The sequence below is a fragment of the Melanotaenia boesemani genome, chromosome 12 (genome assembly GCF_017639745.1).
Source record: "Melanotaenia boesemani isolate fMelBoe1 chromosome 12, fMelBoe1.pri, whole genome shotgun sequence".
Lineage (NCBI taxonomy): Eukaryota > Metazoa > Chordata > Actinopteri > Atheriniformes > Melanotaeniidae > Melanotaenia > Melanotaenia boesemani.
Window position 1 is genome coordinate 12,920,177 of NC_055693.1, and position 26,816 is coordinate 12,946,992.

Genomic DNA, 26,816 nt, shown 5'->3' on the forward strand with positions numbered 1-26,816 from the left:
CCTGTTTCAGATCTTTTTTTGTCTTTGAATAGCCCTTCAGCACCCTGGACAGTGGACGTTTAGTCTTTTTAAAAGAAATGGGATGGGTACTGATCACATATTTAGGACTCTAAAAGGCAAGTTTGAAACTATGACAGACTCAGTTTAGAGGAATGTTTAGGAAGATCAATAATGTTTTCCGTCCAAACCATCACGGACACAGAGGGCGGGATGCTGGTGGTGGGTTACAGACCGAGGATTACCACAAAGCCTGCACAGTCAGGCTGGTCCGCAGCACCTCCATGCTTGTGGTGGGAGAGAAAACTCAGACAGCAGGGGGCTCAACTTTAAAACGCAGCAAGAGTTCAGTGAGCATCGAGTCGACTTTGTACTATTATCAGAGACAAGAGGACAGGATATGGCTGTACACACAGAATCAGAACTGCCTCGAGTATCTGGAGGCACTTGTGGCTCTGAGAAGGCAGTACACAAAGAGCGTGAGTGACTTGAAAAGCAACGACACCAAGGCAACGGTGTCTTCAAAGAAGAAACCCGCACCCCGACCTCCTCCTAAGAAGGAAGAACTGGTAAGCTCACATTATTCTTTCCCACAATGCAGAGAATGATGTGTCAAAGGCAAATATTCTACCATTTTAACTTCAGATATCAAGAGCCAAACCCTCGACTCCTCCAGTCAGCGTTGAGGAGGACACTTTGCAGTTCTTTGATGAAGTCATCGCCAGCTGTGACAATGAACCTCAGCGCAAACCCTATATGGATGATGGTCACGCAGACGTGGATTTTATAGGTGAGTTCGGAATTCCTTTGTTGATGGTCCTGGGAATTAAATGTGGCAATCTGATCAATTGGAAACAAATATTCCAGTCTGGGAAACACGTTTATAGACCAATAAGCTTCAACCTAATGGACCTGATAATGTAAGAAAATGTACTTAAATAACGTAATCTCTTAAAGGTTTGGTTTTTATAACTTTGATATTTTGCCTTACTTCTGTCATTGTTAATATAATAATAATAATAATAATAATAATAAAATATTAAAATCTCTGGATTCTTAACTCTAATTTATTTATCTGATTAAGTCAGAAGCAGTTTTAGATTCTGATTTTACAAATAAAAACCTAATAAGCATTATATAAATTATGTTTTTTAAAAGATGAAAGACATTTAAAATAATCTTCACAATAACAAAGTAGTTTACTACAAATGCAGAAAAAATTACAATCACTGCATGATTAATGCTTATTTTTATTCTAATCAGGGGTGTGGAAAGTCTGTCCTCGGGGTCCGCTGTCCTACAGGTTTTATATTTTCATATATTTCCTGCTGCAGCACCTCTGAATCAGACTGATGGGTCAACATCCTTGGGCAGAACTTAATAAGTTGTTGAGGAGAGCCATTTTATTTGACTCAGGTGTGTGAGATCAGGAAGTCATCTGATCCAACACACGTGATCCACCTAATCCAACACATACAAAACCTGCAGGATTGCAGCATTTGAGGACGCCCCTGACTTCGAAGGTTTTTATTTTATTTTTTCCCCTGAGGACGAGGCTATTTCTTCTAAAATGATTTACATATTCACTTTTTCTGAGAAACTTTGAAAGTCACTTTTGTCTAGTCACAAATCCTCCTCTTTACTCTAAGTTTTTATTGTGGCAGTAATGTGCCCCCTTATTTTTTTATTTTTTGGAGATAATGAATTCTTAGCCATCTAACGACCCAGAAGAGCTAAAATGACGGCTACTGCACGATCTTACAAAAATAGCACTGGGACTGGGCCAAGTGGAAGGAACTGAGATTAGGCTTTAGGATCTTCCTTCAAAGACAGCATATGTATCCTTGTGCATCTTTAGTGCACACACACAGGTGTTTGCAGTCATTTTGTCATATTTTTCATGTAGGTTAACACACACCAGGCTGACTAATATCTTTAATTCTTTGACTATCAGCTTTTTGGGATGGGAATTACTCTGTCAGCTGTAATTATTGGACACCCTTAAAATGAAAAGCTAAATTAAAATTATGTAACATTAGATGAGCCATAAATTACATACGTTCTTGTAGTTTGTTTATATTTTAAGATGTTAATACTTTTGTGAAGCTCGTGCAGTTTTTGTTGCAAAATTATGATGAAATATTAAAACACTTATTTTTTTCTGCAGAAGCACGGGTGTTGCTAATCATGTTAATGAGGGTTCAGTGTGCATCAAGGCCACAGAACAGAACTGGCACACCTTCAGTGAATCTACTCATTTAATTGTGTAATAATTAGACCTGTGTACACAATTTGGAAAATACAAATGCTGTTTTAGTGGGTTTATTTCCATACCAGCTACTTCATCTCTTTTAATCTCTACTACTACTACTGCAATTTTGAATACCTGAAAAATGTACAATATCTTCCAGCACAGGAGCTCTGCATTTACAAAAATATTTGTAAACAAAAAAAAAAATGACAATCCTTCTTTGTTTATTCTTGAAGTTGGTGGTGATAGTTTATGGCTCAGATGGCTTATTTTAAATGCACTTCATCATAAAAAAGGAAGATAAAAAAGAAAACACATTCCTAACAAAGCTGATGGCCACACTTTTATTTTCTGAAATGTAATTAGAAAACCAGCATACTTGCTGAAATATAATTTCCCTTGCTTGTTTTCTTATGTTTATTTGTTCTGATTGCATGTGAATGTGATGTTTTTTGTTTAGTTGCTGTCTTTTCTGACATTTTTATAGCGCTTTTGGTTTTATTGGTGTCTTTTGCAGCTCAGGAGGATAAGTGTTCCTAACATTTGGTCTAGACTATGTGTGTCCTGCAGGTTTAGGATGTTTCTTCCTGCAGCACACCTGAATGAGATTAATGGGTCACTATGCTTGGGCAGCATTTGACAACAAGCTGTTAAGGAGAGTAATTTTATTTGAATCAGGTGTGTTGGAGCAGGGAAACATCTGCAGATGGACACCCCTGGTCTACACCATTCATATATCATGTATAAGGGGACAAAAAAAACACTTGGTGCAAATCAGTGCATGCCCAATACCTTCTATTGACTTAAAAATAAAAAAGAAAAGAAAAACGTTCAATGATCACATTTTGATGTCAAACACTGCAAAAGTAGACACTTTATATGGGTTATTCTAGCTGAGCTGGTGGCTTGCCTCACACTCAATTTCATGTGAACCAAACAGCTGGTGGTTTGAAAGTCATTATCATCTCAGATCTACAGCACATCAGTGAAAACCATCTTCCACTTTCAGCCTCATCTCAGCTTCTTGCTGTCTGTTTGTCCAACAGTGGCTTCCAGCTCTACTGAGCACGACCTCCACTCCAACTGGGTGTTGAGAGTTCCTCGAGTCGCAGATGATTCCAAACAGGGAGTGGTTCACGAATGTGCCAATCAAAGCGCCCCAAAGAAGAAAACCCAGAGCGGGTCCATGAGCAGCAGACTGCGACTTCAGAGGAACCCAATCCACCTGCCCAAAGTGGTGGAGAGCGCGTTCCAGACCCTGCGCTTCAAGCCCAAATTAAAAAAGCAGTGAAGCCTGATAAGACATTTGAATCTAGCAGCACTGCCACAATGACAGACCTCAGCTTAATTTGTTTGCTTGGATAAACGTATTTGATGACTGATGCCATCACACTTAACACACAAGTGAAGAACATTACATGAAAACTCTGGCTGATAAATATACAAGTGTTAACATTTAATCCTCTTTACTGAACTGATAATCAGACAGCATAAACAAGGTCCAAGGCCCTGAAAAACTGAAGCAGCTACAAAAGTTTAACCAGCTTTTTTATTTTTTAAATGCTGTGATATCTCATTGCCTCCATAGAAAAAAGAAAGCCTTTTTTTTAGCAGCATGTTGCTTGCTTTTGTGATATCACACACCGTACATGAGTGTAATATACCAAGGGGATTATAACTCGGATGGTCTGCGAGATGGGTCTAAATTTAATTAAAATGTTTTTTGTAAAAATCCTCAGTTCCTCCTGACATCCTAAGATTACTTTGACCGATCTGTTCATAGAATTTTTTTAGCGATGCCTTTTGAACTGAAGTAAATAGGAGAAGCGTTCAATATTGTGACAGATATGGAATTTTGGCTGATAATGGGGTTAAGTTCTGACCTGAGTGTCTGTATTCCTTCCAGGTATCAAATCCAACCAGAAAAAGAAACAATGGCTCCTTTCAAGCTCAAAGTTAAAGACAGCAGCAGGAATGTCTGTTACGTTCAAGAGTGACGCTCAATGAGGCAAAGTCCAAGGCCTGAGCTGTCTGAATAGATCCAAACCTGGTCAATTTTGCTGCATGTACAGTTGCTAAAGCTGAAACAGTCTTGAACTTGAAAAGTCAATACATGGATTTTAAGAGACCTTTATGGTAAGCAGCAATCCTGATCCATGTGGTTTTAATTGCTCAGGTTTTAAAGGCACGTGTCTCTAGTATTTATGGTGCACTAGAACATTTGTTTCATGTAGTGCTTACAGGACTGAGACAACTTAGAAAGCTTAGATACCACTGTGCGGTAAAAGATTAAAGTCTGTACAAATTTGGTTCTAGTGAAACATATATTCCAGCTGTTTACTTACATAAAACTATAAATATGAGTTTAAATGTAATAAAAAATGTAATACTCTTGAGTTCATCATGATCTCTTTAAAAAAATTCTAAACTTAAATAACAAATTCAATACATTTTACATTTGTTTTTTATTAGAAATATTTTGTATACAAATCACAACCCACACACATTCATTTTTTTTCTGCTTTGACCTTAGGGCTGAAGAAGGATGACATTGGCTTCATGCCAGTCTTGTCCACCTTTGCCAGAGTTTTCTGAGCAGCTGTCATTTTCTTGGGTGGCTGAAATAAGTGGAAAGACAAAAAAAAAAAAATCAATAAAACTCAATGACCTTGTGCAGAGACAGCAGAGAATTCATTATCTATAATGGTGTTCAATTCGATATGAGAAAACCATGTTTCCACAAGGTACACCCTACTGGCACATTTCTATTATCTACACACAAAGCAAAAAGAAAGCTGTCAGCAACAGAGAAAATGACTTGAAAGATTAAAAAAAAAAAAAAAAAAGACTGCTATGGTCACAACTGAATCAAATAATGTCCAAAGCCACTGAGTCCTCTAATAATGTTTTCATCTGCCCAGGCCGATGCTCCAAATACACTCACTTTCCGCGCAAAGTCTGCACTGTTGAATTTGGTGTAATCTTCTCCTGCCTCCACCGGCTTGTCTGAAAGTTTCCGCTTCTGCCAAATGAGGAAGTAAGAGATGCTTTTCATGACATAGAGCACCACAGGAATACCATGACCAGCTCTACTGACCTCAAACTACAGCCCTTAAAACCAGTTACACCACACAAGCAGTAACTGAGGAGGACTGAAAGCATGCACCAATGTTACAGTGAGGAGGAAGACAACGTAAAAAGTGCACAGCAGCTGCAGCGACATGCAGAACTGAGAGAATTTTATTCATGGATGCTAACGTACCTTGGAAGGAGGCTCCATCTCTTTTGGGCTTGTGAGTTCTGGTAACCTGCAGAGAGCAGTTAAGACGCATGTTTGATCAAAACTGACAGCGTAACTTTAACTAATAATAACGTTCATTTTGATTAAGTTACCCCAGGTATTTGAGAAGGGCTTTGCTCAGGTCCTCACTGATGTACTCTGATATCAGACCATGGGCATAGCGTAAATAATCCTCTGCATCATGAAGACAAGAGAAAGTGATAACCACCACAAACCTCATTAATTCTTTACATGCTTTTTGGTTGAGTGATTTAAAATCTGAGGAAAGTTTGAGGAAATGTCTTAGTGATTAACCCTGCACATATACAAAAACAATACACCACTACTGCCATCTACTGGTTAATATCCATATCTGCTGCAAAGTTTAGCCTTCAAATGCTGGGGGAAAAATAAAATTAGTGATATGTTGTCAATGAAATTAAGGTACTTTGTGCTTCTTCCAAAAAAAAGGCAATGGCTGCATCAGGTGCTTCACAGCTAAAAATATCAAACTTGTAAAGATAAGTTGTGTTTGTCTGGAACAGAAAGGTGTTCTGAAGTCTGGTTACCCTCATCTGACTCAGACTTGACTCTGACAAATGTTGTAGATTTTACTCCTTCACCCACGGAGATATTTGTCTTCTTCAGGACTACGACTGTCCTCTCCACCTACAGCAAAAAATATATCAAACAGAAGAATTTTTACAATTTTTCTGACATATGTTGTATTGTATTGTACTTAAATTTACTGTCTTCACCTTTTTCTTTAACCAGTTCATAGTCCGATCCGGACAGTATCGATGAAACTTCAGGCTTCCCACCTCTGGATGTATGACACACGACATTTAAGTCAAACATGAAGCTCAACCTTGTAACTGAGTCAAACCTACACAAACAAACTTCACCTTTTTCATCTGCAATGTGGTGCAAAGAGGCAAGTGAACGTGTGCAGCTGAGAAGCCTTGAACAAGCTGGGAAATCTTCATCCATAACAACTTGAGCCACAGGCTGGAACTTCTGCCGAGCAGCATTAATATAAAGAAAAGGTAAAAGATTAAATGTGTTCAAACAGAAACAGCCTCTGTCAGTATAAACACCAGAGCAACACTGCTCACATTCATATGCAATGCTTCCCTCAGCCTCTGCCTTTTCCGCTGTAGTACTGACAACTTTTTCTGTTGCTCATTTTCTTGAAGAAAATTCCAAATCCAAAAATTCAGAAATTGATTACCTAACTGACAAACGAAAATTTTAAAAGTTGAATTTTTATGTCCAGCTCTATTTGTTTTTCATTAGGAAACATTAAGTTGTCAACACGTGCCTCAGCATTTATTGTTTATTATCGTTTATAATTATGGATCCCCATTACCTTATTGTGGCTGCTTTTCTTCCTGGGGTCCAAGCCAATACCCATTCACAGAAAATTGCACCAACAATGTAAAATATCCTAACACACACAAACAAAATGACTATAAAATTGACAGTGGTATACGTTACTCTTCCAAAACCATCAGTATTACAATCAAAACTCAATCGCCTCATTATATCAATTTTACCATCACCATATTAAGAGTAAAACACTATTTTTACACTATTTCAACCTTGGACCTGCAGCGTACCAACAACAGCTTTTAAAAAACATATTCAGCCAAACAGGTTTCATGCTAACAAACCTAAGGAGCGAATAAGGATTGGACTACTGAGGACAGGTGGAGTGACAGCTGCCAGTTTTAAATCATAACAAGTCATCCAACCCTCGAACCAATCCAGTCAACATGCATGAGGAGACTTGTCAAACAAAAAGAGTTTAAATACAGGTTGGTTACTGGGGGTTTGGTATTTACCCAGAGAGTGAGTTTCAACATTTTTCCATGAACTACTGCACATGCTACAGTACTTTGCCTTTTTATTTCCCCTGACAACCGTTTCATAATAGAATACTACAGCCACTGTGTGTGTATGTATGCAGCTGCACGTATGCCTGTGTGAATATTTGTTTGTTTCTCTATGTTGGCCCTGCGATAAGAGAGGCGACCTGTCCAGAGTGTATCCTGCTTTTTGCCTATTAATTGCTGGGATAGGCTTTAATTTAGGCTTTAACTTTGTTTTACCCTCCCTACTGTTCTGTGTGAAGCAGCTCCCATTTCATTTCCTCCCATATTAGTAAAGAAGTCCTCCTACATACAAAGTAGAGTGACTCATTTGCCATTTCTTCTACAACAAGCAGGCTTCCCAAGTCCCCACATAATACGCGTCATGATGAGTCACGTTAAACAGAGTGAGATGCACCCTCAAATATATCACGCAATTCCTCTCGAGGTCCTAGCATTTAAGGAGAGGATGGGTTCGACGGACAGGAGCACCAAATTTCATATGGGAAGTAGAAGCAAGAAGTAGGTAATTTAAGAAATTAACAAATCAACATTAGATATTTTGTTCAAACAAATTTGAAAAAAGATAGAGGTAAATGTAATCTTGGTAGTAGTGAAGTACCCTGGCCTCTATAATCAACATGTTAATTTTAAGAGGAAAATAAATTGGAAACAATGGAGATGAAGCCTCCACAACAGCCGCTATCTGATGATACAAGCAGACAGTTGCTGTCTGGATCAATAATATTTTGTTGGACCATCTTTACATTTGACTACAGCACATATTTGCTGTGGCATTGTTTAAATAAGCTGTGCAATGTCACAAGATTCATTGTTTTCCACAGTTGCATTCTTTTCTTTTTCTTGCCAAAATCTTGTATGCAGATGGAAGCATTACTTTTTTTGAAAATGTTTTCAGACATGTTAAAGACTGATTTTGTTCAAATGCAGTGTGATAACAGTTTCCACAGCCACTCACACAGCTTTCTCAATTCAGTCATTCAATTTAGACTGTTTTTAAATAAATATTAACCTTTACTCACATTGGAATAAGACTGAAAACTGCTCCTTACCTCTCTGCCAGATTTAATCAAATATGGCAAAATAAGATAAAGTGGGTCCATTGGTGTCACAAACAGAAGTCTCCCATCTGTTTAAAGAAAAGGAAAACATCAGAAATGCAACAGAGTAACACTAAGTCAGTGACAGGATATAAGAAAGACTAATTTAGTGCAACACATTTTATGATGATAATGTTCAATGTGGACATTGGTTTATTAGTAATTTAAGATAATAGACAACATAGAAAGCAGTGCTATAGCTCATAAACCCACTCATTTACAGACCTTAGCTGTAACATTTGTAATCAGCTCAGTATATATTATTTGATACAACAGGGTTGATCTTTTTCAGTTTTTAGAAGGGGATTTTAGCTCTAAAAGGTCAACTAAGCAACTAAGTTACAAATTATGTTTACAAGACTATTTTATATGCAACAATCCTGATGGGGATTTACAGTGAAATGAGAGAAACATGGCGCAATATTTGTGATTAAAGCTATGCTGTAATGAGGAACAGGACGCACCTCTCTGTACAGTTTGTCCAATAAACCAGGAATGGAAATCTTCTTCGAATGCTTTGACCTCAAACAGTTGTGCATCACCACCACCCAGCATATACAACGAAGCCCCATCTGCAGCGGCAATGAACAAGGAACTGTGTTACTTTCACTTCTGCTACCACAGGTCAAAATATAGAAACAGACTGCTGTGAAAAACCATGTGAAACATGCAGGAACTTCAGAAGTTTAGGTTTTGGCTTGTCTTTACTGCTGCATGAAAATGGTTTTAAAAAATGGTAAACAATTGCTAAAAATAAAAAAAAAACAAGCACCCTGTAATAACGCATGGCAAGTTTTGGCACTATCTGGACAAGCTGTGTACTTATAAAATTAGGGACAACACATCTTAATGTACTATTACCATGAACAAAATATTCATAATACTTCATCTTTGTCTTCTTAAAAGACTAGAAGTCATTTAATACAATTAATACAGCATCATCATGGTATTTTAGAGGATCTTTGATATGATCCAAAAATAGAATTGACAACAGAAATAGTCCTGGAATTTTATCCTTAAAATGTACCACATAGTCTTTTCAAAAATACCCACTGTTTTGGCCTATTAAAAATATATAATCAGAATTAGTGTATGTCACTCAAAGCCAAGCAGTGATAATAGCCTGCAGCCATCAATAAATTATAAGACTGAAGAATTGTTTTGATGTTACTTAGCTTGAAAAAGAAAACCCAAAACTTTTTAAAGTGTTATTTAAGCATTCAAATCCCCGTTTCCTCCTCCAGTTGATTACAATTTACAATCTTCTGAAAGACATAATGAAATAAACTATTAATTGCAGATCAAGAGACGTGAAAAACAACAGTGAAGTTACACCTGTCGAGGGATTCCTCAGTCTTACAAAAGCTGGATCGCTGTTGTCATTCTGTGGGTTTGTGACAGAGTCTGTAGACAGGGGGAAAAAATAAAAGGTTACGATAACTCGAAGAGTATTAAAAGATATAAAAATCACTGTATAAACTATGAAGTATTTCAACAAAACTGCTTCATCTTATTTCTATAGCTATCAATAAGTTGCACAGTAGTATAGTTATCTAAAAGCAACTCTCGTGTAGTGCAAGTTAAAAAGTATGCTTTCAAGGATTAAAGTTAAGAACTGCACTAGTTAAGACAAGTTATCGATAAACATGATAACAAGGTTAGATAACTTTACAAGTTACGTAGCTAGTTAGCATATTTAGCACTGCCTAACCTACCTGCAGCGACAACAACCCAACCGTCATTCCCTGTGTTTGGCGTTCGCTTCTTTTTAGATGCCATGTTGTTTAACTAAACTCAATAGAAAAGGTTTCTTCGGCTATGTTTTGATTATGTAGTGAGCTTAATGTTTTTTTTTTTTTACTTGAAACTATTGTAAGCCTTTAACAAACAGTGCAACTATTTTTGTCCGACATGAGCTCAGAAAAGGCGCCTCTCTGCATCGACTTCCTGCCACCGTCACACAGAAGAAAAAACGTCCTCTATTAAAGCCCTGATAGCTAATTTCATGTACACTGTTTTAAAAAGTGCATTTTGTGTTTGATTTAGACACGGAGAAATGTTCAAAACAACTAAAAAGACTTTTTTTTTATTATTTTATTTAACGTCTTCACCCCTGTTTTATATGTAATGGTATCTTCCGTACTGACGTCACGCTAGTATGTGGATTCCCTCTACCGCCGCTAGAGGTCACCCATGAACTTCTAATAAAATATCAGTTCATCAAATTATTTGGGTCTCATTTCCCTACCAATCTTTTAACTGATAACTAATTTAATGGTTTGGGTTTGAGGTCTCTTCTCTCAGGTGCAAGATGTTTGGTGGCCAGTTGTCCTTTGGCACTGTGGCTCATAACAGATTGAGGGATCCATCTGTGCTTCAATAAGCGCATAGCATCTCTCACTCTCTCAGGATGTGACACTGTGTGTCCCAGTTGGTTTTCACTGACTCATTTGTTGTTGTTGTGTTTTTTGTTTTTCCCCTCCTCCTTTACTGTTTATGTGCATGCTCAAATTCTCAAATATGTGGGATGTGTGTGTGTGTGTGTGTGTGTGTGGGTGTGTGTGTGTGTGTTTCCAACCCTTTTATTTTATTATAGCTGTGTTGAACTGAAACATTTATAGGGCTTTTTGTTGTTGTTGTTTGTTTTAGTATTTTTTTTCAGTTAATTTCTCTTTCTTAGGATTATGCACACCATAGACCATTAACAGGTTTTCCATTAGCTCCTTTTGGTAATGAGGAAGGTAGGGATTTGTGTGCTAGGTGACTGAGCTTTTTAAACATCACCATACAGTGTCCCTGCAGGGAGTAGTATGATGCAGAGTAAAATTAGATTTAGCACATTGTGAATTACAGTTGCAAATTCCTCTGACTTGCTCATTTTCATGTAATTGTAATTTGTGCGTGTGTGTGTGTGTGTGCGTGTGTGTGTGTGTGTGTGTGTGTGTGTGTGTGTCCTGTATCACTTTCTTTTTTTCTTTTTCTTGTTGTCTGTGTAAGAATATTTTTTTCTTTTCCAAGTCTATTTGCCTAGATTTGAGCAACACATGTTTTAAACCCTCTGAAAGCTGCCTCAGCTCCTCCTTCAAATCAGTTAGATTTACGTTGCTGTAGTCTGTGGCAAAGAGAGCGTGGGTGAGATATTGTCTGTGAATTACTTGTTTTATGGGTCCCGTGAGTATCATACACCACAGTCTGTGCAGCTAAAAAGAATATTCCATGAAAGCCTTTCTTTCTTTTTGGGCTGCTTTAGGGAACGTTTGTGTTTCTGAATGCCAGGCAGAACAACAGCGGCCTTTCTGATACACTGGACCACAGACAACCCCAGAGAGCCGAGTGTTCTGTCACCAGCATGCAGACAAGAACAAAGTGGATCTAAATTTAGGTCCAAATATGGTTTTGGACCCCCAGTCTGAGACCCCTTCATCCTCTCCCAAACCTAACACCACAATTCTCATCAATTATGCATCAAACAAAGGGAACACAAAAGAAGACATGTCAATTTTTACTATGCAACACACAAGGTCTCCTTCCTGCCTCACTTTTTAGCTGGCTGTTTCTTAAAAAATGAGGTAATTCCAATAAACCTCTCTTGAGATTTTCCTGCAGTTTGCAGGCTGTAGCTGGTCAGTCACACTCTGCTAAACACATTGAAAAGCCAGTAGTTCTATCTATTGCTGTGGCCTCATTTGTGGCGGTCCAATGCTGGGTGACTGGTTACAGCTTGCAATATCGACTCAGCCTGGAGCATTTATGCCAGCTCCACATGCATTACAGAGGCTGTAATTTTATTCTCTTCATCATCTGACTTAAGGATTTATAAAAAGAAAAGGGCATTTTTATCTGCTGTGGTAGCAGGTTATAAATAGAAAGACAACATCACTTAGGGTGCTACACTTCCTGTGTAGATACCGTCACAGGCTATTATTTCACACTACTGTTTAAGCAAAATTACTATTTTAAATTCAACCCTACATTTTCACCTCAAGGATGTAATGCACACATTGATGCCCTCAGCGTGCACACAGATGAAAACAGATGTGCAGAGAGTTTCCCACTGCAACAGAAGCCTTTGAGTCATCATCTGGGATTCCCTTCCTCTCACTTCCAAATATGGGTGGGATTGTGAGAGAGGGAGAGGAAGAATGTAGAAAGCAGTGGAACCCCTTTGTGATGTCAGAGCTGGGGAACAGTGAGCCTAACGCTCCCTGGAAATTCACAGGAAAGAATGCTGGGAATGCGGGAATCACTGCAATGCTATTCACTCATGCATGTTTGCAAAATCCAGGTTGTAGCACACACGCTTCGTGAACACTCACACACACAATCATGTAGAGGGCTCTGGCAGTTCTCTCACGGGGGAAATATTCTTTCCCGTAAAGTCTTATTCCTCTTCCCTTCACACGTTGCACAAGATGGTGACTCCTTATTCCCAGCATTGGATGCTCTGTGTGAGGCCTCTGCATGAATGCGTTTTGCCTCCCTCTGTGTGAGAACACTAAAATGGCTTTAACATTAACTGTGTGGTGGTTAATAAAGCCTCTTAAATTTATAACTATACTTGTGAAAAACATACATGATGGAAACTACAGACTTTTTCAAACAGGCAAACATTTGCAAGTTAATCCTCTGAAACATATTCTCAATGACATACATGTAATTCTTATTCATTTCATAACTTCCACATAAATAGCACGGCTCAGAAGACCACTATGAAAAGAAAGCTCATGGGTTCAACGTTTCTCTTGCCTGAACATGGGTTAACAGGACCCCCCTCTGGAAACAGGCCTGGAGGTGAAATATCTAGGTGAGCACCTGGTGGCCGGGCCTATGCCCATGGGGCTAGGTTGGGCTCAACCCAATAGGGTTACATGGAGTGTGGAAGGGGCCATAGAGGTTGGGTGCCGTGTGAGCTGGGCAGTAGCCAGAGGTGGGAACACTGGCAGTGTGATCCTAAGCTGCAGAAGCTACCGCTCAGGAAGTGGAACGTCGCATCTCTGGCAGGGAAGGAGCCTGAGCTGGTGAGCCAGATCAATGGTCCAGCTAAAACACCTCCCCCTGTATGAAAGGGTTTACCCCTGTGGATGAGATGGCAGCCTCTCGCCACCTCTGGGTGAAAGGACAGGTCCTGTCTACTGTATATGTCTGACACACCAAACAGTGGTTCAGAGTACCCATCTTTTTGGAGTTCAGAGTGCTCCTGCTGGAGATTTCCTTGTTCTGCTGGGTGACTTCGATGTTCACGTGGGCAATGACAGTAAAACCTAGAGGGGCATGAATGGGAGGAATGCTCCACTGATCTGAACCCGAGTGCCATTTTGTTTTTGGACTGTGCTTGTCATGGAGTGTCCATAATAAACACCATGTTTGAGTATAAGAGTGTTCACATGCGCACTTGACACCAGGATATTCTAGGGTGCAGTTCAATGAATGACTTTGTAGTTGTGGGAGTGAAGGAGTTCAAGTATCTCAGGGTCTTGTTCAAGATTGAGGGGTGATGGAGAGGGAGATTGATGGATTGGTGTGGCGTCTGCAAAAATGCGGATTCTGTAGTGGTGTCGTGGTCATGAACTCTAGGTAGTGACCAAAAGAATGCGATCGTGATCCCTCAGGACCCTCTGGCCCGGGAGAAGGAAGTCTGGGCTTCTCAGCTCAAGCTGCTGCTCTTATGACCCAACCCCTGATAAGCAGCAAGAAAGTGGATGGATAAATGGATGAATCTGAATAAATATAAACAACAAACATAAAAATAGATCCATGAAACTATCTTTGTTATTAAGATGCTGAACCAGAATTTGGTCTTTAAGTGAGAATATGACTAGAAGCAAACTAGCAAACCCATTAGGAATAGCTGAGTCAAGATTTAAAGCCCACTGAGATCTTGGCTATGTAAGAACAACTAAATATTTCAGCAAAAGGTAGCATTTTGTGCAAGTGGGTAATGCAGGTTTTTCATTGCAGACATTTTGAAATGTTATGGCAGGAAATGTGCAAGTGTACTAATGATTGCTGCATTCTTCTATGGAGAAGTCATGCTGCTGTACATGCTGCTTTTACTGTCATGGACACTAAAGCGAACTGAACCATCATTAATGCTATTAACTGCATCTGTGTTTCCCTGCTGTGACAAGTAAAAAAAAGTCTTCTGTAAAAGTAAGCATTAAGGCCAAGGTATAATAGGGAAATATCACACTATATATATATATATATATATATATATATATATGTGTATATATATATGTTGTGTTGTGCTATATGTAATATTTTAATATTATTATTATTATTTTCATTTTAATCTTATTTATTTATTTATTTATTTATTTATTTTGAATTTCAGAATCTACATATCGTTGGACCTGACTGGAGGGGACAGAAAAGAAGAATAGTGAACAGAAATAAAAGGAGAGTAGAGAAAAGAAAGATGAGACAAAGATACACCCATTAGAAGGCAAAGACCCTTCAATCCAAAACAAACACCAACTGTTACACCTGTACAGGAGCACAACAGAGAATTTCCTGTAGCTTTTATATGAAAATAAAGCTGATGAAAAGCTTTGGGAAAAAAAAGATTACAAAAGAACAAATATGTATCACAGCAAAAACCAGAGTACCAGAAACACACAAAAAAAAACCTTAACAAAAGTAGCTTGTTGTGTATAAACCAACTTGATAATACAGCAACTGTGTCAGCATGCAAAATACAAGGAATCAAGAGTGATCAGAGATCAGAGATGAGTGCTATCATGCAAATGTGATCACGCCTCTACAGAGGCTAGAGGCAGAAACCTGGGCACGAATCCCAACCACCCCACCACAAAGGTGATCCCAAACCGGCCCAGAAGGCAGCAGAAGAAGGTCCCAGCCAGAGCCCCCGTGGCCCCGAGCCATGGGATTGGTGGGTAGCACACCCATCCACCAAGGTTATAATAGTTTTGGATTTTTTATTAGTTTTAGTTTTTATTTCAATTTGACTTTTTATTTTCAAATTTAGTTAGTTTTAAGTAGTTTCTGGAGCAAATTTTCTAGTTTTTATTAGTTTTTGTTTTTTAAAAATGCTTAGTTTTAGTTTAGTTTTCATTAGTTTTAGTGTTAGTTTTAGTTTTTTGTGCATTTTTATGTAGCAACTATCTGGTCCTATCATTTTTGTCGCTCTGGGTGCAGGGGATCCTGGTCATAACGCATTTCATTAAAACAATGTTCAGACAGAAAGGTAAGTTTGGGGTGTGTTCCCATTTATTGAATGAATAAATGAGCATCTGAAGTCCAGGATGGCGGTCTACGGCAACAGGATGGATGGATGGCCTTGAGGTTATGACAGGTATGGAGGTATAGTAGAGGCGGTGTGGAAAAGCATTGAGAAGTGGGAAAACGTTAAGGATCGGAGCAGTGATGGAAGTGGTCAAAACTGTGCGACCTCCCGTCACCCCATGCATGTCATCTCCACGCCTACATGCACTTTCCTCAACACCTGTGCCATCCCAAACATAAACAAACACCACCACAATAAACCTGAAGCAAACAATAAACAGAAATAATGGCTCCTACATGGTATTTGTCAGGTGCAAAATTCAAAATAATCAGAATAAGCACTGTATAATAAAAACTTATCAAGATACAATTTTAAAAACTGTATCAGGAGGAAACATGAACAGCCATCGACAAATCAAACACAACAGCCCATGAGATAGCAGCCTTAAATAAAAAAAACAATGTGTGCAATGCTGCTTCTGAGATAGTGTGCTAGGTAAAAATCAACATAACTAACATGCTATAGACACATATCAGCATAACATGAATCCTTTTCACAGTCCCTGGCAGCCAGGAGTCTAAAGGAGCTCAATCTGACTAATCATGAACAACCTCAACAACCCAACAAACTCTAGACCAGAGGTTTAATTCATTCATTAAAACAATTAATAATTAACTACATATAGAATTGCAGTAAAGGTGCAGCAGTATTAGTACAAATCACTGCAGCTGATTAACAGTACAGAACCTCACATGTTATACTGGACATGATAAAGCAGTGAATATTTTAGACACTTAAAGTGAACGTGTCTGGTAGACCGCAACGCCAGCAGCTGGTTAAGATACTGATGGATCTCAGCTGGATGATGATGTGCTTTTCTTTTCTTTTCAGAATTAAAAGTTTAGTCTCCCAGAAAGACCAAGAGAAACTCACTCATGCATTCATCTCCAGTAGGCTGGATTACTGTAATGGTCTTTTAACAGGACTTCCTAAAAAGAGCATTTTTTTTTCTGCAGCTCATCCAAAATGCTGCTGCTAGAGTTTTAACCAGGACTAAGAGATCTGAACACATCACACCAGTTTTGAAATCTTTACACTGGCTTCCAGTCAGTCACAGAATAGATTTTAAAACCCTTCTGACGGTTTACAAATCCCAGAACGCTTTAGGCCCAGAATACATCTGTGATATGTTCAGAGAATATAAACCTAGCAGAGCCCTTAGAACCAAAGACTCTGGTCAACTAGTCCAAACCAGATTCCAGACTAAACATGGAGAAGCAGCATTTAACTGTTATGCTGCAAACAAGTGGAACAAACTGCCAGTAGAGATTAAACTTTCACCAAATGTAGACATTTTTAAATCCAGGTTAAAAACATTTCATTTCTCATGCACCTATGCATGAAATCTGCATGTTAACTTTTTTAACTTGTCTTGCTTTTAATAATTTTAATGTAATTTATTATTTTATTGTGATTATGTGTTGTTGCCTTTTACTATTTCTAAATATCTGTAATACCTTTGTTTTATGTAAAGCACTTTGAATTGTCCTGTACATGAAATGTGCTATATAAATAAACTGCCTTGCCCTGCCTCTATATGTACCTTAGAATACAGCTGATATCAATCAACAGATTTTACCAGCTCCAGTGAAGAATAAATTTTATTTATAACCTGTGAAAGTATCTTGTCATAACCAAGACAGCAGCAACAACAACACAGTTATCAAACACTACATATACAGACATATAACAAGAATAAGAATTAGTTCATATGAGATGGCTGAAGCAGAAAGGCCATTATGCTGAGAATGTTCACCCAAATTTCAATCAGAGATCAACACTCCAAGCCCTGTGAATACAGTCAGGTTAACCTAACGAAGACTAAGGTTTCAGCAGGTTTAATAGACCTCCATGTTGCACACAATATTTTTTCTCTTAAATAAAAATTTAATCAGCTCATACTTCAACACTCATGGCACTATGGGAGATCTAAAGCCAAATCAAAATTTATTTATAAAGCACATTTTAAATCAACAACAATGTTTAACCAAAGTGCTGCACATGAAGAATAAAAGACAGACATAAAATAGTGGCACAAATCACAATAACTCACATACAATCAACTCATGATGTGTTGAATGCTAATGAGAAAGGATGAGCCTTAAAATAAGATTTACAAGAAGACGGTGATGCAGCCTGCCTAACATGTAGAGGTAACTTGTTCCATAATTTTGGTGTTTCAACTGAAAAAGTCAGCTCCCCTCTGAGCTTCTGTCTCGTCCTTGGAACAACCAAAAGCAGCTGATCAGCTGACTTCAGAGCCCATGAGGGAGAGTACGGATGAAGCAAATGAAACACTGGTGTGAGGGTTTTATTAATAATTTTAACTCTCACAGTCTCATCCGAGCTTTCATCAGTCTCCTCTTTTCCTTCTCTTTAACTCTTAACCCCGCCTATGACGTCCCACAATACTCCATCCCCAACCCTAATTATTGTTTACTAGGATCAATCTCTCTCTTGCTGTCCCTCTCCGTCTCTCCCTCAGTGTCTCCCTCTCTCCCTGTGAACCAGGGACCATAGATGATGTGGTAATTACATCTGCCGACTGCTGGTCCACCGCAGACGGCTCCGCGAGTCTCTGAGCTTGGAGAAAAATTAGAGACTTCTCAGTGCATGTCCAAGCCTGTAATTAGAATAAGTACTCTACGAGTGAAATGTGTTTATTTGTTTATTTATGAGACCCTGAAATTCCCAGACTATGTGCTTCTGCTGTCTAAGGTTGGGCCCTGTCAGGGGGGGATGTATACCAAAACCCCTGCTGGCATTTCAAAGTACATCTGTAGCTGAATTTTTTAAGCATGTGTGTCTTTTTGGTGTATTAATGTGCTGATGACACCAGCAAAAGCTGGACGATAATAATAATGTTCCGTATTTTAAGTTACTTAAATCAGGTTTGGTGTATTCAATCAATTATTTTTCTACTTTGACATTACCTATTGGGGGTGTATTTGGCACAGTGGGAAAACCTGCTAAGTCACCTTTGCAATGAGGCATAACTTATAATGATTGCATTTCTGAGGAATGAGCATCACTGCCTAAAGTGTGAGTAATGACCCCCAAAAATGTGCCAAAATTGGCTGCAAAATTTTATCTATTGGTAATCACTTTTGTTTTGAGTTACTTGGTGGACTGGATGATTGCACTTTCCCAGAATAATAGGGAACAATAATAATACCCATTTTTTACATGATTAATTTTACACTGTCAGGGGCCTCAGCCACTTGTGTGCTTTATATGTGAGAGATTATGAGTGATTATGTGTATGTTTTCAATTTGGTTAGGTTATGTACTTAAATATGTGAATGCTTGTTTTTTATTTTATGTTGAAATTATTTTAATTTGATATTTAACTGTTGATATTATGTAGAGCACTTTGTGCTGTTCTTTGTTGTGAAAAGTGCTATACACATAAAATTTTTGAGTACTTTTATCTCAAAACAAACGTGAATATCAATAAGAAAATAAGGCAGGGGATTCCGGCAATTTTTGAGGTATTTGCTGCTTCACTCCATTGAAGCACAATCCTTACAAGTTATACCTTGTTTTAGAGGTGGCTAACTAGGCTTTCCAACAATGAATAATACAACATCTAATGGTTTTGTTAAAGGGGAGACATACTGACCAAACACATATTTCCTTACTTTTGTCTTAGGTTTATTTAATGTTTATAATGTAAATGTAAAATGTATATAAGCGTAGTTCACCAATAAATTCTGTGAAATCATGACATGCCTGTTTTTTATTTCTTGTCCTTTCTTGTTTTTTGGGGGTTTTTTTTGTTTGTTTTTTGTTTTGTCTAGTTTTGTTGTTGTTGTTTTTGTTTCCCCTCCTCCTCCCTGAGCCGCCACCTTACCGTGGTGGTGGAGTTTGCGTGTCCTGAAGATCCTGGGAGCTATGTTGTCGGGGGCTTTATGAACCTGGTAGGGTCACCCATGACTAACAGGTCTCTAGAGAAGGGATCAGTCGGGCTTAGCCCGAAAGGGCCCCCACTGCCGTGGGCTCATTACCTGTGTACTGCTGTCTAATGGTGTAATGGTGTAATAACTGGTCACAATCTGAACTGTTTTAGCTCTAAAACAAATATTTATAACTTGTATTTTAATAGAACTCATGTGACTCAGTGTGTCCTTCAGCTAAGAACATCCAGCACATGGTGACAGATAAGCAAGACTGTGATGTAACTACAAACCATCAGTTAGATATACAGTATCTCACAAAAGTGAGTACACCCCTCACATTTTAGCAAATATTTAGTTTTATCTTTTCATAGGACAACAATGAAGACATTACACTTTGATATAATGTACAGGAGTCAGTGCACAGCTTGTTCAACAGTGTAATTTTATTTTCCCCTCAAAACAACTCAGCACACAGCCATTCATGTATAAACCACTGGCAACAAAAATGAGTACACCCCAAGTGAAAATGTCCAAATTCAGTCAATATTTTGTGTGTCCACCATTATTTTTCAGCACAGCCTTAATCCTGTTGGGCATTGAGTTCACCAGAGCTTCACAGGTTGCCACTGGAATCCTCTTCCACTCCTCCATGACAACATCACGGAGCTGGTGGATGTTAGAGACCTTACGCACTTCCACCTTCCGCTTGAGGTGGCCCCACAGATGCTCAATAGGGTTAAGGTCTGGAGACATGCTTGGCCACTCCATTACCTTGACCCTCAGCTTCTTTAGCAGGGCAGTGGTCATCTTGGAGGTGTGTTTGGGGTCGTTGTCATGTTGGAATTCTGCCCTGCGGCCCAGTTTCCTCAGGGATGGGATCATGCTCTGCTTTAATATGTCACAGTACATCTTGGCATTCATGTTTCCCTCAATGAACTGTAACTCCCCAGTGCCGGCAGCACTCATGCAGCCCCAGACCATGACACTCCCACCACCATGCTTGACTGTAGAGAGGACGCACTTGTCTTGGTATTCCTCACCTGGTTGCCGCCACACACGCTTGACACCATCCGACCCAAATAAGTTTATCTTGGTCTCATCAGACGACAGGACATGGTTCCAGTAATCCATGTCCTTATTCTGGTTGTCTTTAGCAAATTGTATGCGGGCTTTCTTGTGCACCATCTTTAGAAGAGGCTTCCTTCTGGGACGACAGCCATGCAGACCAATTTGATGCAGTGTGAGGCGTATGGTCTGAGCACTGACTTGCTCACCCCCGACCTCTTCAACCTCTGCAGCAATGCTGGCAGCACTCATGCGTCTATTTCCCAAAGATAATCTCTGGATGTGATGCTGAGCACGTGTGCTCAACTTCTTCGGGCGACCGTGACGAGGCCTGTTCTGAATGGAACCTCTGCTTTTAAACCGCTGTATGGTCTTGGCCACCGTGCTGCAGCTCAGTTCAAGGATGTTGGCAATCTTCTTGTAGCCTAGGCCATCTTTATGAAGAGCAACAATTCTTTTTTTCAGATCATCTGAGAGTTCTTTGCCATGAGGTGCCATGTTGACTCTCCAGTGTCCAGTATGAGAGAGTTTGAGAGCGTTAACACCAAATTTAATACACCTGCTCCTCATTCACACCTGAGACCGTGTAACACTAATGAGTCACATGACAACAGGGATTCAAAATGGCTAATTGGGGCCAATTTGGACATTTTCACTTGGGGTGTACTCATTTTTGTTGCCAGTGGTTTATACATGAATGGCTGTGTGCTGAGTTGTTTTGAGGGGAAAATAAAATTACACTGTTGAACAAGCTGTGCACTGACTCCTGTACATTATATCAAAGTGTAATGTCTTCATTGTTGTCCTATGAAAAGATAAAACTAAATATTTGCTAAAATGTGAGGGGTGTACTCACTTTTGTGAGATACTGTACATAGAGTGACATAAGCAAGAACCAGATGTGATTAATGATCAGTTATCAGTCAGGTCTGTTGCATTAGATACATGCCTAAATTCAACATTCACACACACTGAACAGCACATCCTAATCTATTGCATGAGCAGTAGGTGGCCTGCTTACATTTATGATAACTGGCAGTTATAATCGGTTGTGTATCAAGCCATCCCATTGTACGAGACAGTCTCCCAGCCTAAGAAGATAAAATGTGATCACATCCATTGCTTGGGGCTCAGCAGGATGACCTGTCCTTTGAGCCCAGCGATGCATTGCTTTACCTGTGACCCGAATTAGAATAAATCTTTTTTTAAATTATTAAGACGTCCTCTCTTGGCTTTTTGTTCTCGAGCTTCCAATATATTCTCAGAATCAGTCTGAGTCAGAATTTCCCTCTGAGGTAGGGAATGAAATGTTGGACTTTTGTCCATGTTGTTCATCTGGGGTGGGTGTGGTCATCAGAAACAGGTTTTTCCTATGTCGTACTACCTCATTTAGATATTTGCTTGTCTCTGTCTGAGTGAAATGGGGCTGCTTGTAGAAGTTCGTGACCACCAACAGGTTCATCATGGATGATTTATTTTTGACTGGGGAGGAGGTCCGATGGTGTAAATGTCAGCAATTTTTGTAGGGTAAATGATGTGGCCCTGCTACTTTGCATTTTTTATTTTTGTGCTTTAATTTTGAAGAGCCCGTTCTTCTTCTACTACTTTCTGTTATCAACGCTACGTCCTATTATTGCTGACAGGGGATTCCCACTCCTCAGAAGTTATTTAATTGTGGTTTGCTTCTGTTTTGTTTTGTTTTTTTGTTTTTTTTTTTGTTGTTTTTTTTTTTTTTTTTTGTACGTCACATGTAAAGACTGTCAGTGCAGTGTGTGTCTGTGGAAGACAAAATGCTAGTATGTAGAGCTCCAACTTAGTGCCCTTGGAAGCAGAAGGAGGTAGGAAGAAATGATCAGTTTACTTTGTATTCTTTGTAGGAGAGAATGGTTTCTCCGGCGATGAAAAATGCTCATGTTCAGAGGAGAGTGTGGTTAAAATTGTTATTTACCTAATATACTAGGATTTTTGTTGTTGTTGTTTCGTGCCATATAGTTTGTCACATTGGTTTTTCAAATCCAATAATTTATTGAGTTATTTTTGCTTTGGTATTTGGCTAAACTTTGGAAAAAAATCATGATTTGGGTTCAAATAGACCCTTTTACATCATTCATCACATATTAAAGCTCCACTCGTGATTTTTCCTGATTGTTAAACTGCTATCCATCCATCCATCCATCCATCCATCCTCTATATCCACTATATCCACCTTATAATTATAAAGGTTGCAAGAAGCTGGCACATGTCCCATGGCCCCTTTGCAAGAAAGAAGACACATTTTGGAGAAGTTGCCAGGAAACTGTCTCACAATTTTATAGTCTATTGTAAAACTTTTATAATTTGACTTATGGACCAACATAAAGCAACCATTATGTATTTTGATGTGAAAGTGAATTTGAAAAGTAAAAAAAAAGGGCTACAGCAGCAGGTTCAATCAGGTTTGCATAAAGTTGGGAAAATGTTTTAAATCTATCCAGCCAAACTAAATCCTCCCATCAGCACTTTTACTTCACCGTGTGACGTTTCACTTTTTCACTTATGGGAATCATAAAAGTTACATTTTGTGCCTCTATGGTATGTTAGGTCTGAGACAGTTTTCTTTGTTTTATTTTGTTTTTTTTTTTTAAATGAGAATATGCTGGAGACTTGCCATCATTAGGGGGTTGCCAGGCAACTAGCAGAAGTTTATCTAATAAACTTGAAAGTGGTTTCAATTTTTTCATCACTTACACAGGATACAAAAATATTAATCATTCCTTTAAATGTCTGCTGTTTCTCTCACTTATAGCCAAAATGACAGCTGTTCAGCAATAGCAACAAAGCCTCGTTTGGATGTTATAGAATTTATTCCCTGAACGTTTGAATGTCTTGATAGTTTCCTTTTATAATTTCATACATATATTTATATGCAATATATGTTTTTTCCCCTCAGTGTCCACTCACAAATGTTTTTCCAGTTGTAAAAGTGAAATTAGAGTCCTTATATAACTAAAGAAAGGTAGAAGGTATTGTTAACCATAGTAGAAAATAAACCTAGCACAAAATTAGGAAAACTTGAGAAAAAATTCAAACTACTTCCCGTTTCTCTGGAGCAACACCACCAAATGTGTGCAGTGTCCCCCCAAAAATGTGCAAAAATCCCCTGCAATATTCAGCTGACAGGTAGGTCCTAACAAATTATACCTTGTGGTAAAGATACCTACACAGGCTTTCCAACAACATAACACCAATTGGAATTATTAAAGGAGAGATATAATTGACCAAACAAGAATTTTTTTTTTTTTGTGATAACCTGACTTTAAGCTTTTCCAACAAATAAAAAATGGCAATAACTACGTATAAATAAAAAATCTGAATAGTAAGAAATGTAGCAATAATAAAAGATGTATGCGTTTCAAAATAACAATTTTGTACAAAGCCACACCACCATTTCCAGCCACCGCGATCAGAACAAAGACTTATTGCTTCCCTGATTCCTTCTATATGTAACACATACTCCATTTCACTTTAAAGAGATTCAGTTTCAGACACTAAACAGTCAAATGGACCCAAAGCTGCAGAGGGTTGTTTTCTCCACTCGCAGATTTATGAGCTGTGCAACGAGACAGTTGACAACTCAGGCCATTAAAAGATTATCTGGATTTTTTTATGGACATACTGAGACAATTTGGGAGCAAAGTCATGATGTTTATTTCACATAAATCTATAGTGGAAGATAAAATGATATTTCTAAAGTATAAATATTTATTGCTCATCTGAATGCTTTGTAAAAGAAAGTTTTGGTTGAAACTGTATGTCATCTCTTATCAAGGATTTTGCCTGATTTAATTTTTGTTACGTTTATAAGCATCACTTTCACCTTTTTTTGAGTCCTCTCACACTCCATAATATAAGAGAAACCCACTCTGAGCCACAGCTGCCTCTCTCTGGTTTAGTTGAATACCCATTAGTTAGTAACAATTACTCTCCATGGGGTGAAATAAACATGAACACACAGGACACATGTGACTACAAAGCAGTGACAGCTGAGAACCTAATGTTTAGCCTTTACCTCAAAAGATGGATTGACCTGTTTGCTCCATAAAGTAACCAGCCAGTCTTTTAGCAAAATTGTTCCCTGTGATGGATCTATGCTTTTATGTCAGAACTGTCATTTTCCACTAAACTGAAACAACTTGCTCTGAAGGACTTCACATTAGGGTGCTCACTTTTATGACGCACTCAACAATAAACTCATTTGGCATTTTACACAATCATTTAACTACTTTATGAAATTGTATATGTCAGCAAATATTTACACCCTGAAGGTATATGAACGGATTGACAAAGTGTCAGACTGCTTACATCATTAGTCATGACAAGAAAGAGCAAAACAGTACATGACATCAGGTTTTTGGCAAATTTCCATCCTATAGGTAATAACTCATTAATTTGCCAGGACCATTATCTTTGAGTGTGAACAAGAAATTTCATTTTATGGTGTTGCTCTTCTCACTGGACAACAATAGCAGAACCAGACACTATCATCTCAATTGTAAAATTACTCATTACTCTTCGGCTGGACCCAACCTCTCAGTCTGCATTTCGTCCTTGACTTTTCAGGGATAAAGGTCTTGGCATGAACTGGTCAAGTGTAATGTAATTGACAAAGGCGAGACTGTGAATCTGGTTGCGTGATGTCATCACTGTGAGACACTTGTGTGATATCATAATTATGAGGTAATGGCGAGAGGGGTGTGCAAGTTTATGACTTTGGCACACGCTCAGTTTACCGTCAGCCGACTGCAACAGGGTACTAATGAGAATAGATGGCCTGCCTCAAGCTATCCATATGTGCCTGTGTAGGCCTGTGTTTGTGAGTGTGTGTGTGAGCGTATTTATGCTTTGATAAATAGATGGATGGGGTTAAATAATGCAGTTAAGAAAGAAATGAGCAAATCACCATACAGGTATGATTTCAGAGGAGACAAATTTGGAAAACATTTAAGTTTTTAAGTCAACATGTTTTAGGTGAATCTCATTCATTTTCCATTGACACATTCTGTTTCAGACAACTAAAAAAAAAAAAAAAACTCAAGAGATGAATAACTGGGTTAGAATGACCAAGGGTTAAGATGATTTCCAATGAGCAATAACCACAATGTCTTACACATCACCTTGAGTGTTTCTGTGTGTGCAGTTTCTGGTGGTCTGTACCACAAGAACTTTGCTGTAAAAGTAAAAATAAAACACTGTTAGCAGAGAACTCAAAGTCTTTATATTTGCCGCTTTTTGTCATATTTTGGATTGCAATATATCACAACAAAATATGTTATTTAATGTAATGTTTAGTTTAATAATAAAAGTGGAAAACCATTAGGAGTATAAAATTAAAAACTGGTCCCTCTAATTGTTGACCATTCCAATTATTGACTATTTAGATAATCCTATTTATTGTTGGGTATCAACATTTTATAAAAGGTAAATCTATTCAATCATCAACATATAATCTTTTAAGAATAATCTGGCAGAGACCTTAACTCTAAGTTCAGCTAAGAAACATGGCACCAAATCACAGCAAGTGAGTTCAAGTCCCTGGTGGGCTGAGGTAAGTCATTGTGGGCCCCTAAGCAAGGCCCTCAACCCCTAAATGCTCCCTGGCACTGGAATCTGGCCTTACTGTGTAACCAGAACAGGTTAAAGAAAAAGAAAAAAAAACCTACCCCCAGGGCCCAAAAGATTGACTGATAATGTTCCAGTACCAGACACTCCAAACCCCCCTCCAATGCTGGTCAGATGCTGTTTTGGGGGCACTGCGGAAGACATTAATATTATGTGGGTGATTATACTGTATATGCCTGAGTAATTTCGTTGCACTTGTTGCATTGACATTAAAGCTCTATTCTATTCTATTCCATTCTATTCCACCAACTATTTAAAAAACATAAAAGGACTGAGAGGTCTTCAAAGCTACAGCAAGTGCACATTTTCCTCCCTTGTGTGCTCAATCTTTACACTGACATCTGATTTACTTGAATGTTCAAAGCTTT

General features: G+C 38.5%; 2 protein-coding genes across 3 annotated transcripts; one reads left to right on the plus strand and one right to left on the minus strand.

Annotated features, from left to right (window-relative positions):
- On the plus strand, window positions 1–3,860 carry LOC121650511 (uncharacterized protein C13orf42). The gene is made up of 3 exons (XM_042002066.1): window positions 1–566; window positions 643–787; window positions 3,295–3,860. Exons 1-3 carry the CDS (start codon window positions 153–155, stop codon window positions 3,537–3,539), a joined length of 804 nt encoding a protein of 267 aa, XP_041858000.1. The 5' UTR covers window positions 1–152; the 3' UTR covers window positions 3,540–3,860.
- An 840-nt stretch (window positions 3,861–4,700) lies between these two features.
- Window positions 4,701–10,403, minus strand: rnaseh2b (ribonuclease H2, subunit B). 2 transcript variants are annotated; one of them, XM_042002064.1, is made up of 11 exons: window positions 10,236–10,403; window positions 9,856–9,924; window positions 8,985–9,092; window positions 8,473–8,549; window positions 6,434–6,545; window positions 6,287–6,351; window positions 6,098–6,197; window positions 5,642–5,723; window positions 5,511–5,556; window positions 5,193–5,270; window positions 4,701–4,866 (listed from the first exon to the last, which is right to left on the minus strand). In XM_042002064.1, exons 1-11 carry the CDS (start codon window positions 10,297–10,299, stop codon window positions 4,756–4,758), a joined length of 912 nt encoding a protein of 303 aa, XP_041857998.1. In that variant the 5' UTR covers window positions 10,300–10,403; the 3' UTR covers window positions 4,701–4,755. The 2 variants fall into 2 exon arrangements, with proteins under 2 accessions (XP_041857998.1, XP_041857999.1); XM_042002065.1 differs by lacking the exon at window positions 5,193–5,270.
- Window positions 10,404–26,816: the final 16,413 nt, after the last annotated feature.

Coding starts and splice junctions, on each gene's coding strand:
- LOC121650511 (XM_042002066.1), top strand. CDS start 153: ATGTTTAGGAAGATCAATAATGTTTTCCGTCCAAACCATCACGGACAC. Junction 567..642: donor CTCCTAAGAAGGAAGAACTG/GTAAGCTCACAT, acceptor TTTTAACTTCAG/ATATCAAGAGCCAAACCCTC. Junction 788..3,294: donor CGCAGACGTGGATTTTATAG/GTGAGTTCGGAA, acceptor TTTGTCCAACAG/TGGCTTCCAGCTCTACTGAG.
- rnaseh2b (XM_042002064.1), bottom strand. CDS start 10,299: ATGGCATCTAAAAAGAAGCGAACGCCAAACACAGGGAATGACGGTTGG. Junction 9,093..9,855: donor ACTGAGGAATCCCTCGACAG/GTGTAACTTCAC, acceptor TTGCCGCTGCAG/ATGGGGCTTCGTTGTATATG. Junction 4,867..5,192: donor GTGCAGACTTTGCGCGGAAA/GTGAGTGTATTT, acceptor CACTTATTTCAG/CCACCCAAGAAAATGACAGC.